The sequence below is a fragment of the Oncorhynchus nerka genome, linkage group LG9b (genome assembly GCF_034236695.1).
Source record: "Oncorhynchus nerka isolate Pitt River linkage group LG9b, Oner_Uvic_2.0, whole genome shotgun sequence".
Classification (NCBI taxonomy): domain Eukaryota; kingdom Metazoa; phylum Chordata; class Actinopteri; order Salmoniformes; family Salmonidae; genus Oncorhynchus; species Oncorhynchus nerka.
Genome location: NC_088424.1, coordinates 26,645,213 through 26,659,165, shown reverse-complemented (window position 1 = coordinate 26,659,165; position 13,953 = coordinate 26,645,213). Strand labels below are relative to the sequence as shown.

At 44.5% G+C, this 13,953-nt stretch overlaps 1 protein-coding gene across 1 annotated transcript in view; it reads right to left on the bottom strand.

The window, feature by feature from the left end:
* The window catches only part of LOC115114519 (insulin-like growth factor-binding protein 3), a 31,232-nt gene extending 17,513 nt beyond the window's left edge, over window positions 1–13,719 (bottom strand). The window contains exons 1-3 of the mRNA XM_029642820.2: window positions 13,287–13,719; window positions 12,207–12,472; window positions 7,755–7,874 (exon numbers count right to left, since the gene is read on the bottom strand). Coding sequence (XP_029498680.1) covers window positions 7,755–7,874; window positions 12,207–12,472; window positions 13,287–13,656 — 756 coding nt within the window. The 5' untranslated portion in view covers window positions 13,657–13,719. The remainder of the gene's footprint in view (window positions 1–7,754; window positions 7,875–12,206; window positions 12,473–13,286) is intronic.
* Between the last annotated feature and the right edge of the window lie 234 nt (window positions 13,720–13,953).

Genomic DNA, 13,953 nt, shown 5'->3' with positions numbered 1-13,953 from the left:
GAGTTACAGAGAGAGAGAGACATTACAGAGAGAGAGAGTTACAGAGAGAGACATTACAGACAGAGAGTTACAGAGAGAGAGAGAGTTACAGAGAGAGAGAGTTACAGAGAGAGAGAGAGTTAGAGAGAGAGAGAGAGAGTTACAGAGAGAGAGAGTTACAGAGAGAGAGAGACATTACAGTGTCTGACAGAGAGTTACAGAGAGAGAGATTACAGTGAGAGAGACAGAGAGTTACAGAGAGAGAGAGAGATTACAGTGTCTGAGAGAGAGTTAGAGAGAGAGAGTTACAGACAGTGTCAGAGAGAGAGTTACAGAGAGAGAGAAGAGTTACAGTGTCTGACAGAGAGTTACAGAGAGAGAGAGAGTTACAGAGAGAGAGAGAGTTACAGAGAGAGAGAGTTACAGAGAGAGAGTTACAGAGAGAAGAGTTACAGAGAGAGAGAGTTACAGAGAGAGAGAGAGAGTTACAGTTACAGAGAGAGAGAGTTACAGAGAGAGAGAGAGTACAGAGAGAGAGAGTTACAGTGTTGAGAGAGAGAGTACACAGAGAGAGAGACATTACAGTGTTACAGAGAGTTACAGAGAGAGAGAGTTACAGTGAGAGAGAGAGTTACAGAGAGAGAGAGAGAGAGTTCTGACAGAGAGTTACAGAGAGAGAGACAGTTACAGACAGAGAGTTACAGAGAGAGACATTACAGTGAGTTACTGAGAGAGAGTTACAGAGAGAGAGAGAGAGAGAGTTACAGTGAGAGAGAGAGTTACAGAGTTACAGAGAGAGAGAGTTACACAGAGAGAGAGAGTTACAGAGAGAGAGTTACAGAGAGTGTTGACAGAGAGTTACAGAGAGAGAGAGAGTTACAGAGAGAGAGTTACGGAGAGAGAGAGAGAGTTACAGAGAGAGACATTACAGAGAGAGAGTTACAGAGAGAAGTTAGAGAGAGAGTTACAGAGAGAGAGAGAGTTACAGAGAGAGAGAGAGAGTTACAGAGAGAGAGAGTTACAGAGAGAGAGAGAGTTACAGAGAGAGAGAGTTACAGAGAGAGAGAGTTACAGAGAGAGAGAGTTACAGAGAGAGAGTTACAGAGAGAAGAGTTACAGAGAGAGAGAGTTACAGAGAGAGAGAGAGAGAGTTACAGAGAGAGAGAGAGTTACAGAGAGAGAGCTACACAGAGAGAGAGCTACAGAGAGAGAGAGTTACAGAGAGAGAGAGTTACAGAGAGAGAGTTACAGAGAGAGAGAGTTACAGAGAGAGAGTTACAGAGAGAGAGAGTTACAGAGAGAGAGAGAAAGTTACAGAGAGAAAGTTACAGAGAGAGAGAGAGTTACAGAGAGAGAGAGTTACAGTGAGAGAGAGAGTTACAGAGAGAGAGAGTTACAGAGAGAGAGAGTTACAGAGAGAAGAGTTACAGTGTCTGAGAGAGAGTTACAGAGAGAGAGAGTTACAGAGAGAGACAGAGAGTTACAGAGAGAGAGAGAGTTACACAGAGAGAGAGAGTTACAGAGAGAGAGTTTACAGAGAGAGAGAGAGAGAGTTACAGAGAGAGAGAGTTACAGAGAGAGAGTTGAGAGAGAGAGTTACAGAGAGAGAGAGTTACAGAGAGAGAGAGTTACAGAGAGAGACAGTTACAGAGAGAGAGAGTTACAGAGAGAGAGAGAGAGACATTACAGTTACAGAGAGAGTTACAGAGAGAGAGAGAGAGTTACAGAGAGAGAGAGTTACAGAGAGAGAGAGTTACAGAGAGAGAGAGTTACAGAGAGAGAGTTACAGAGAGAGAGTTACAGAGAGTTACAGAGAGAAGAGAGTTACAGAGAGAGAGAGTTACAGAGACAGAGAGAGAGTTACAGAGAGAGAGAGAGAGAGTTACAGTGAGACAGAGAGAGTTACAGAGAGAGAGACAGAGAGAGAGAGTTACAGAGAGAGAGTTACAGTGTTACAGAGAGAGAGTTACAGAGAGAGAGAGAGAGATTACAGAGTCTGAGAGAGAGTTACAGAGAGAGAGAGAGAGTTACATTAGAGAGAGTTACAGAGAGAGAGAGTTACAGAGAGAGAGAGTTACAGAGAGTCTACAGAGAGAGAGTTACAGAGAGAGAGAGAGTTACAGAGAGAGAGAGAGTTACAGAGAGAGAGAGAGAGAGAGAGTTACAGAGAGAGAGAGAGTTACAGAGAGAGAGAGAGTTACAGAGAGAGAAAGTTACAGAGAGAAAGTTACAGAGAGAAAGTTACAGAGAGAGAGTTACAGAGAGAGAGAGAGTTTACTGTTAATTTTATTGTTTATTTACTTTTGTAGATTACCTACCTCAGTTGACAGGCAAGTTACAGAAGACATGTTACAGTGCCAATAAAGCCCCTTGAATTGAAGAGAGAGTTACAGAGAGAAAGTTAGAGAGAGAGAGGAAGAGTTACAGAGAGAGAGAGAGAGAGAGTTACAGAGAGAGACAGAGAGAGAGAGAGAGTTACAGAGAGAGAGAGAGTTACAGAGAGAGAGAGAGAGTTACATTAGAGAGAGAGAGTTACAGAGAGAGAGTTACAGAGAGAGAGAGTTACAGTTACAGAGAGAGAGAGAGTTACAGAGAGAGAGAGAGAGTTACAGAGTCTGAGAGAGAGTTACAGAGAGAGATTACATTGTTGACAGAGAGTTACAGAGAGAGAGAGTTACAGAGACAGAGTTACAGAGAGAGAGAGAGTTACAGAGAGAGAGTTACAGAGAGAGAGAGTTACAGAGAGAGAGGAGAGAGTTACAGAGAGAGAGAGTTACAGTGAGAGAGAGAGTTACAGAGAGAGAGACATTACAGTGTCTGACAGAGAGTTACAGAGAGAGTTACAGAGAGAGAGAGTCAGAGAGAGAGAGTTACAGAGAGAGAGAGTTACAGAGAGAGAGAGTTACAGAGAGAGAGACATACAGAGAGAAAGTTACAGAGAGAGAGTTCTGAGAGAGTTACAGAGAGAGAGAGAGACATTACAGTGAGAGAGTTACAGAGAGAGTTACAGAGAGAGAGAGAGTTACATTAGAGAGACAGAGAGAGAGAGTTACAGAGAGAGAGAGAGTTACAGAGAGAGTTACAGAGAGAGAGAGTTACAGAGAGAAAGTTACAGAGAGAAAGAGAGTTACAGAGAGAGAGAGTTACAGAGAGAGAGAGTTACAGAGAGAGAGACACAGAGAGAGAGAGTTACAGAGAGAGAGAGCTACAGAGAGAGAGAGAGTTACAGAGAGAGAGAGTTACAGAGAGAGAGAGAGTTACAGAGAGAGAGTTACAGAGAGAGAGAGTTACAGAGAGAGAGAGTTACAGAGAGAGAGAGTTACAGAGAGAGAAAGTTACAGAGAGAAAGTTACAGAGAGAGAGAGAGTTACAGAGAGTGAGAGTTACAGAGAGAGAGAGAGTTACAGAGAGAGAGGGAGAGAGTTACAGAGAGAGAGAGAGTTACAGAGAGAGAGAGAGAGAGAGTTACAGAGAGAGAGAGAGTTACAGAGAGAGAGAGCTACACAGAGAGAGAGAGCTACACAGAGAGAGAGCTACAGAGAGAGAGAGAGAGAAATACACAGAGAGAGAGCTACAGAGAGAGAGAGAGAGAGCTACAGAGCGAGAGAGTTACAGAGAGAGAGCTACACAGAGAGAGAGCTACAGAGAGAGAGAGAACTACAGAGAGAGAGAGTTACAGAGAGAGAGAGAGAGTTACAGAGAGAGAGAGAGTTACAGAGAGAGAGAAAGAGTTACAGAGAGAAAGTTACAGAGAGAGAGAGTTACAGAGAGAGAGAGATTTCTCGCTGTTTACTGTTAATTTTTATTGTTTATTTCACTTTTGTATATTACCTACCTCACTTGCTTTGGCAATGTTAACACATGTTTCCCATGACAATAAAGCCCTTGAATTGAATTGAGAGAGTTACAGCGAGAAGGTTAGAGAGAGAGAGGAAGAGTTACAGAGAGAGAGAGAGAGAGAGAGTTACAGCGAGAAAGTTAGAGAGAGAGAGGGAGAGAGTTACAGAGAGAGAGTTACAGAGAGAGAGAGTTACAGAGAGAGAGTTACAGAGAGAGAGGGAGAGAGTTACAGAGAGAGAGTTAGAGAGAGAGTTACAGAGAGTGAGTTACAGAGAGAGAGAGAGTTACAGAGAGAGAGAGAGTTACAGAGAGAGAGAGAGAGAGAGAGTTACAGATAGAGAGAGAGAGAGTTACAGAGAGAGAGAGAGTTACAGAGAGAAAGTTACAGAGAGAGAGAGAGTTACAGAGAGAGAGTTACAGAGAGAGAGAGAGTTACAGAGAGAGAGAGAGTTACAGAGAGAGAGAGAGTTACAGAGAGAGAGAGTTACAGAGAGAAAGTTACAGAGAGAAAGTTACAGAGAGAGAGAGTTACAGAGAGAGAGAGATTTCTCGCTGTTTACTGTTAATTTTTATTGTTTATTTCACTTTTGTATATTACCTACCTCACTTGCTTTGGCAATGTTAACACATGTTTCCCATGCCAATAAAGCCCCTTGAATTGAATTGAGAGAGTTACAGCGAGAAAGTTAGAGAGAGAGAGGAAGAGTTACAGAGAGAGAGAGAGAGAGAGTTACAGCGAGAAAGTTAGAGAGAGAGAGGGAGAGAGTTACAGAGAGAGAGTTACAGAGAGAGAGAGGGGGAGAGAGTTATAGAGAGAGAGGGAGAGAGTTACAGAGAGAGAGAGAGTTACAGAGAGTGAGAGTTACAGAGAGAGAGAGAGTTACAGAGAGAGAGGGAGAGAGTTACAGAGAGAGAGAGAGTTACAGAGAGAGAGTTACAGAGAGAGAGAGAGAGTTACAGAGAGAGAGAGAGAGAGTTACAGAGAGAGAGCTACACAGAGAGAGCTACAGAGAGAGAGAGAGAGTTACAGAGAGAGAGAGTTACAGAGAGAGAGAGAGTTACAGAGAGAGAGAGAGTTACAGAGAGAGAGAGTTACAGAGAGAGAGAAAGTTACAGAGAGAAAGTTACAGAGAGAGAGTTACAGAGAGAGAGAGAGTTACAGAGAGAGAGAGAGAGTTACAGAGAGAGAGAGAGAGAGAGAGAGTTACAGAGAGAGAGAGAGAGAGTTACAGAGAGAGAGTTACAGAGAGAGAGAGAGAGAGAGTTACAGAGAGAGAGGAGAGAGTTACAGAGAGAGAGAGTTACAGAGAGAGAGAGAGTTACAGAGAGAGAGAGTTACAGAGAGAGAGAGTTACAGAGAGAGAGAGTTACAGAGAGAAAGTTACAGAGAGAGAGTTACAGAGAGAGAGAGAGTTACAGAGAGAGAGAGAGAGTTACAGAGAGAGAGAGAGAGAGAGTGAGAGTTACAGCGAGAAAGTTAGAGAGAGAGCTACAGAGAGAGAGTTACAGAGAGAGAGAGAGAGTTAAGAGGGAGAGAGAGAGTTACAGCGAGAAAGTTACAGAGAGAGTTACAGAGAGAGAGAGAGAGAGAGAGTTACAGAGAGAGAGTTACAGAGAGAGAGTTACAGAGAGAGAGAGAGTTACAGAGGAGAGAGAGAGAGAGAGAGAGAGAGAGAGAGAGAGAGTTACAGAGAGAGAGTTACAGAGAGAGAGAGAGAGTTACAGAGGGAGAGAGAGAGTTACAGAGAGAGAGAGGGAGAGAGTTACAGAGGGTGAGATAGAGTTACAGAGAGAGAGAGAGAGAGAGAGAGAGAGAAAGAGAGTTACAGAGGTACAGAGAGAGAGAGAGAGTTACAGCAGGGAGAGGTTACAGAGAGAGAGAGAGAGAGAGAGAGAGAGAGAGTTACAGAGAGAGAGAGAGAGAGAGAGAGAGAGAGAGAGAGAGAGAGAGAGAGAGGGGGAGAGAGATACTTACATGGAGAGAAAGTACAATAAAAAGATTTAGGCTTGTACTGTACATAATTACCAATAGTCATCTAGCACAATGGCCATCTGAAATGACTTGAGGAAGTGGGACATGAAATGGTTAAGGACATTAACGTCCATTTTGTGCTGAGGACCTGAGGAGACTTGGCCATGGGACGCATGCTGGTGGTATTTTCAGCTGCTTTTACGGTCTACCTCCAGTTCCAGACACATATAGAGAGCTTTAAGATAAACAGAAACCTGGTCAAATATTTGCTTAGGCCCGTTTGTGAACAACTGAGACCCAATATCTATTTTCAGTTAGCCGGTGGCCAGTACAAATCATCTGTTGCTGATTATACCCCAAAGCTCCAAATTATGGGTACTACAAATGACTTACAGAGTCTCCGGAGCAACCCAAGGGCTGTTATTTTACTGCCAATTTGACTAAAGGTCAGCGTCCTCTCTAGTAAAACATGCAGGCATTCATTCGAAGGGCAAAGAAAGGCAAACAAATGGCGTCGCTCTCTTAAAGAGTTCATCAGAATGGAAGTCAGTCCTTTCTCTGCTCGATATTACGTCTCTAGGTGTCTGACCCCAGACACCATAGGATAGGCTCAACCCTGTAAAAGCGACCCTGGACAGTAGAATTTGTGTGTTGGACTGTCCAGTCAAAATATGACTATCGTGTCTACTGCATCTTAACTCGCTAATATCGGCACCCAATTATCATGTTATTTCCCTTCTCCGAACAAATTATGTTTCGTTATAATTTAATCTATATGACCGATCAAGTAGTATACTTTTATTAAAGTACACATGCTGAGAGGTTAGGTCACATTTTCAGGAAAAAAAAATCATTCAAATGTTGGAACGTTGGAGTCAAAGAATGACTCCACTAAATAGTAGCTTGGGAATCTAATAAAAGTAATAAAAACAAGACAAGACCTGGAAAAATGCATTTAAAGGCTGCATTAAAAGCTCTTCTAAATGCACCTCTCATGCATAATCACTTTACCATTCCCACCATCTAACTCCACATGCTTTACTTCATCCTCCAAACTATGTATACATTTATAGTTAATAAGACATGTTGGGTCTGAGACTCATGGGAACCGCAGAAGTAAACTCCCAGACATTAAATGTCTGCCATTCCCTCCCTGCCTGCCATCCCTGAGGACACAGAAACATACATTTTATATAAACAAAGACAATGAGCCTGGTGTTCTGGTTGTTTCTGGTTATGAGATGATTGCAGGTAAAACAGAGGCACATCCATTAGGCAGGAGACTCTGTGCTGTGGCATGTAATAGAAATGTTGCTTTGTTTTTGGTTTGTTGCCGTGATATCGCTGGTGGACTAAGTGCCTCCATATGAACGCGTCAGGGACACTCATTTATTATAAACCTATTGTGGGCGGACCAGGACCACGCAAATGTTTCAAATGGCTGAAGGTTCTATTTTCGGCACTGCTTTTTCAAAAGTCTGGCAATGATGGGGAACGAGCAGTGGGTGCCGGCGGCCACCTTGACGTCCGTCTCCCTGGGAGGGTTCACGCAAAATGGCCGCCGTTTGAGCCGCGCTGGGTGCTTGCTGGGGTCTGTGGTTCCATGTCTCCAGAGCCAACTCCAAATGGTGTGGCTGAGAAGTGACGAGGCTCTAATAACCAGTGAAGCAGATCTGGAGGAATGGATCTGCTCTAGATATGAATCTAGTATGCATGATGAACCACTGACATTATGATCTTCATTGATGAAGAAAGGGTGAGTGGGAAGATGATGGTAGTTACAATGTTCAAATGGGGGTGACTTTCCTGGCCTCTATAACACTGTTGAAATAGGTGGGTATGGTATCCTGGCTCGTATTCCTCGGTGGAAGCATGGCTTTGACACATTCGGGTAATGAGCGTGGGGGACTGACTCATAAAATGGCACCTTTATCCCTAAGGTGTGTTTGTAGGATTTCCTTACCTGTTTTTTTTTGTAGAAGCCCTTATTGTCACAGTTTGGGATGTGGAAGCCTCTGGGGTTGAGGATGTCTGTGATCTTCAATCCTTTGAGGACACTCTCCATCTCTCTAAGACAGGGACCCTAAACACACAAATACTATAATGACACATCTTACTTCTTCCAATCCAAAGCACTCTGTCTATTACCTACAGCTCAAATAATGTATTTATCCCATTGGAACAGTGAAACTAACAGAAGCCACAAAAGTGTGCTTACTTGGTACAGTGTAATTCAATCTCTAGGAACAATGGCGCCAGAGAAGAAGGCTAACGTTTTACGTGTCCCCAACCGATTGGGTTATTTTGTTTGTTTATTTGCATTGTTTGTAACTTAGTTTTTACTTACTTTGTACATAATGTTGCCGCTACCATCTCTTATGACTGAAAATAACTTCTGGACATCAGGACTGAGATCACTCACCATGGAATGACAGAATACTTTTTTCCCCTTAACGAGTCTGACGAGCCCGACGCAAACAATATACTGCTTTCTCGGGAACAGGCCCAGATCCCCGTGATTTGCGTGAAGAAAAAGTGGCCAGAGGGCGGGCTGCCTTCTGAGAATTCGTAGGTGATGGAGTAAACCCCCACTTCCTTTCATTCTGCTAGCACTCTTTGGAGAATAAAATCGATGACCTACGCGGAAGATTAAACTACAGAACGGACATTCAAAACTGTAATATCTACGGAGTTGTGGCTCAACGAAGACACTATCAACATACAGCCTGCTGGTTATACGCTGTACCGGCAGGATAGAACAGCAGCGTCTGGTAAGACAAGGGGCAGCAGATTATGTATTTTTGTAAATAACAGCTGATGCACGATATCTAAGTCTCGAGCCATTGCTCGCCTGAGGTAGCTGTAGATCACACTATCTACCTAGACAGTTTTCATCTGCATTTTTTGTAGCTGTTTACATACCACCACAGATTGAGGCTGGCACTAAGACAGCATTGAATGAGCTGTATTACACCATAAGCAAACAAGAAAACGCTCACCCAGAGGCGGCGCTCCTAGTAGCCAGGGACTTTAATGCAGGGAAACTTAAATCCAAATTTCTATCAGCATGTTAAACGTGCAACCAAAGAGAAAAAAAACTCTTGACCCCCTTTACTCCACACACAGAGACGCATACAAAGCTCTCCCTCGCCCTCCATTTGGCAAATCTGACCATAATTCTTTCCGCCTGATTCCTGCTTACAAGTACAAATTAAATCAGGAAGCACCAGTGACTAGATCAATAAAAAAGTGATCAGATGAAGCAGATGCTAAGCTACAGGACTGTTTTGCTAGCACAGACTGGAATATGTTCCGGGATTCCTCCGATGGCATTGAGGAGTACACCACATTAGTCATTGGCTTCTTCAATAAGTGCATCGATGACATCGTCCCCACAGTGACCGTATGTACATACCCCAACCAGAAGCCATGGGTTACAGGCAACATCCACACTGAGCTAAAGGCAAGAGCTGCCGCTTTCAAGGAGCGGGACTCTAACCCGGAAGCTTATAAGAAATCCCGCTATGCCCTCCGACGAACCGTTGAACAGGCAAAGCATCAATATAGGACTAAGAAAAAATAATACTACACCGGCTCTGACGCTCGTCGGATGTGGCAGGGCTTGCAAACCATTACAGACTACAAAGGGAAGCACAGCCGAGAGCTGCCCAGTGACACAAGCCTACCAGACGAGCTAAACTACTTCTATGCTGGTGCTCTCATGCACTGAAACATGCATGAGAGCACCAGCTGTTCCGGAAGACTGTGTGATCCCATTCTCTGCAGCCGATGTGAGTAAGACCTTTAAACAGTTCAACTTTCACAAGGCTGCAGGACCAGGCGGATTACCAGGACGTGTACTGCAAGCATGCGCTGACCAACTGGCAAGTGTCTTCACTGACTTTTTCAACCTCTCCCTGTCCGAGTCTGTAATACCAACATGTTTTAAGCAGACCACCATAGTCCATGTTCCCAAGAACACTAAGGTAACCTGCCTAAATGACTACCGACCTGTAACACTCACGTCTGTAGCCATGAAGTGCTTTGAAAGGCTGGTCATGGCTCACATCAACACCATTATCCCAGAAGCCCACTCCAATTTGTATACCGCCCCAACAGATGATGCAATATTTATTGTACTCCACACTGCCCTTTCCCGCTTGGACAAAAGGAACATCTATGTGAGAATGCTGTTTATTAACTACAGCTCAGCGTTCAACACCATTGTGTCCACAAAGCTCATCAATAAGCTAAGGACCCTGGGACTAAACACCTCCCTCTGCAACTGAATCCTGTATTTCCAGACGGGCCTCCCCCAGGTGGTAAGGGTAGGTACAGTAACAACACATCCGCAACGCTGATCCTCAACACAGGGGCCCCTCAAGGGTGCATGCTCAGTCCCTTCCTGTACACTCTGTTCACTTATGACTGCACGGCCAGGCAAGACTCCAACACCATCCTTAAGTTTGCCGATGACTCAACAGTGGTAGGCCTGATCACCGACAACGACGAGACAGCCTATAGGGAGGAGGTCAGAAACCTGACCGTGTGGTGCCAGGACAACTTCTCCCTCAACGTGATTAAGACAAAGGAGAAGATTGTGGACTACAGGAAAAAAAGGGCCAAGCACGCCCCCATTCTCATCGACGGGGCTGCAGTGGAGCAGGTTGAGAGCTTCAAGTTCCTTGGTGTCCACATCACCAACAAACTAACATGGTCCAAGCACACCAAGACAGTCGTGAAGAGGGCACAACAAAACCTATTCCCCCTCAGGAGACTGAAAAGATCTGGCATGGATCCTCAAAAGTTTATACAGCTGCACCATCGAGAGCTTCTTGCCTGGTTGCATCACTGCCCGGTATTGCAACTGCTCAGCCTCCGACCGCAAGGCACTACAGAGGATAGTGCGAACGGCCCAGTACATCACTGGGCCAAGCTTCCTGGCATTCAGGACCTCTATACCAGGCGCTATCAGCGGAAGGCCCTAAAAATTGTCAAAGACTCCATCCACCCTAGTCATAGACTCTTCTCTCTGCTACCGCACAGCAAGCGGTACAGGAGCGCCAAGTCTAGGTCCAAGAGGCTTCTAAACAGCTTCTACCCCTAAGCCATGAGACTCCTGAACATCGAATCAAATGGCTACCCAGACTATCTGCATTGCCCCCCTCCCTGTTGTTATCATCTATGCATAGTCACTTTATTAATAACTCTACCTACATGTACATGTTACTTTAACTAACCGGTGCCCCCAGATATTGACTCTGTACCGGTACCCCCCTGTATATAGTCTCGCTATTGTTATTTTACTGCTGCTCTTTATTTACTTTAATTACTTCTTACTTTTATTTCTTATATTTTTTTAACTGTATTGTTGGTTAGGGCCTCGTAAATAAACATTTTACTGTAAGGTAGAGCTACATGTTGTATGTAACTAATACAATTTGATTTGATTTGACACGGATGCCATCATTAGCATTAGGCTACACCAAGCTCCACCTGTAGCCTAACGCACTACCGCACTACCCTTCAGTAGTACCCAAACCATGTTGGTACTAGGGATAAGAAGAAAGAGAGGCAACTAATAGGAAATGAATTCACCTTGTGAGGGCTTACACTTTGCTGAAAGCTGCTTAGAAACTAGCTAACACTTTACACAAAGGGATAGGCCAGGGGATCGACAGGCCTTATCCTCAAGTCCAGCTCCAGTCTCTGATCAAAGCAAATCAAGGCAGAGTTAATTCCTTGTGCTGCACTCGTTTCTCTGCCACCAGGCTAAAGACAGGATAAAAAATTGAAAGAGGAGGGAGGAGGGCGAGTCCAAACAGGCACACGCAAAGGGCCAATCCATCATCAACTTGCTCTGAGACTCGGCGCTCCCCTCCAGACCGCCACCGCTCCCCTCCGCTCCCCCAGTAGGCATGCGGACGCCTTGCTGTGAAACAACAGGTTACCCACAGAGGCAGAGCTACTGTACCCAATCACCACCATGCCAATCTCCCACCACCACGCCACCGCCAGCCGTCAGTACCCATACTCTGAACATTTCATCACCCTCAGACGGACGGAGAATAACACCAAAACACAGAGAAAACGGGGAGGAGAGAGAGAGAGAGAGAGGAGGAGAAGGGAGGAGAAAAACACCAAAACCTAGAGAAAACGGGGAGGAGAGAGAGAGAGAGGAGGAGAAGGGAGGAGAAAAACACCAAAACCTAGAGAAAACGGGGAGGAGAGAGAGAGAGAGGAGGAGAAGGGAGGAGAAAAACACCAAAACCTAGAGAAAACGGGGAGGAGAGAGAGAGAGAGGAGGAGAAGGGAGGAGAAAAACACCAAAACCTAGAGCGAAGAAGGAGGAAGAGGAGAACATTTTCTGAAAGACTGTTCCTAGAGAAAGCAAAACAGTGGACCTGGTACTCACATACTCTGGCTCCTGCTTGGATTCCAGGGAGAAGTTCTGTTGGTCTGTGCTGTGAGCTCCAGGGAGTTCCTCCATTTTGTAGCTCCGGGCCCTCTTCAGCTGCTCCCTGTGGATGACCACTGCCTTGACAGGGTGGAGGAGAGAGGGGAGGTGGGGGAGTCTGGGGGGGCCTACAGGAGGTCTGCTGGTGCTGAAAAGGGCTTGGGGGGCTTGGATCACTGGGACGGTGGTGTTTTGCTCCTCCTCCTGAGTACCACCCACATTCTCTGGCAAAAATTATTTTGGAGGAATTATTTTCATTCCCAAAATTACATAATTATTTTAAGTATTATACATTATATGGATCGTATTAAGTATACTAATACTAATGGGTTTATGTTTTGATCACGTGAATCATGTGAATGGTCTATCTGTGCTGGTTCAGGTGTTGTTTTTGTCACTCCCTTGAAGTTCATCCAAGCTAATAGTTTCACATGAATTACTGATTTAGAGAGGGTAGAGAGATCAGATGACATTTAACATTACAAAATGACAAAATGTAAATTAGTTTTGATTTACAATTGTAAACCACACTATAGTTTGAAATAAATATTGACATCTGTCAAATCATTCCAGACTTATTCCATCAATAATCTTCATGAAACCCTTGTATCACAGAACCCCACAGTCACAGTTAGAAAATTGATGAAAGAATCATAGGGAGGAATACAGCAAAATGACAGGGTCAAACATCGATGTCAACCATATCATGAGTTAAAACCATTCTATCAATAATTACAATTGTAAAAGACACCATTCTTGCTGTCGAATTCACCATAATAAAAACATACAGTATAACTGTGTCCATTCAATTGTGTCAATATTGGATATATTACGCACAGGCTGGCTTCATCTAACCGGATAGCTCAAGGTGATAAATTATACTTGAGGCTACCTTGCATCCAGATGTTTGATGACAAGCAAAGTTATCTGTATTTTTACAGGCGACATTATTATAACAATATAATAATTATAACAATATAATAATCAGTTGGTAAACCATGCGTAAAAACCAAACTGCGTCATCATCTTGGCATTTACCTTGTATCTCATTGACGGCAGGTAAAGTGGCGGTGGATCTTTTAATGGTTGCAATCGCACACTGTCCTCGTCCCTCCAGCAGAGCTTGGAGAGGTTTCGTCTCGCCGGGCTGCTGCTGGCATGTCATCCCGGAGCCACATCTCCCCGTGTACACCCCGCACGGCTGTCCAAATGCCAGCGCGCAAGTCATGCAGCACCCGCAGCCAGTTTCGCGAACTCTCTCGGTGCAGTCCTTGGGCAACGGCTTGCAGAGGAGCCGGGCTCCAGCATCACAAGGTTCACACCGGATAACCGGCCCTACCGCGGCTGATCTCCGCGTAATCAATGACAGAACAACTGTCATCCAAAGTGTGCGATAACAGGTCTCCATTGTAATGATTTCGGGTAGGTGGTGCGTATTGTCCTAAATTTAACTCTGCAGTTGATGCGTACCTAATTCACATGAAACCACTTTAGACAAAACGTCTCAATTTATAGAGCCATCCACTGAAATGTCACACCCCCTCAAATGAGTTGCCTGTGTGTGGGATTGCTTTAAAGGGGGAATCAGCAGTTGCTACATACATGTTTGCACATACATTAATATGTACCCAATAATATAACTTTTCAATGCCTCATGAGCTTAGTTCAACCCCAGCTTTTTTATTACAATGTTTGTAAACAAAGT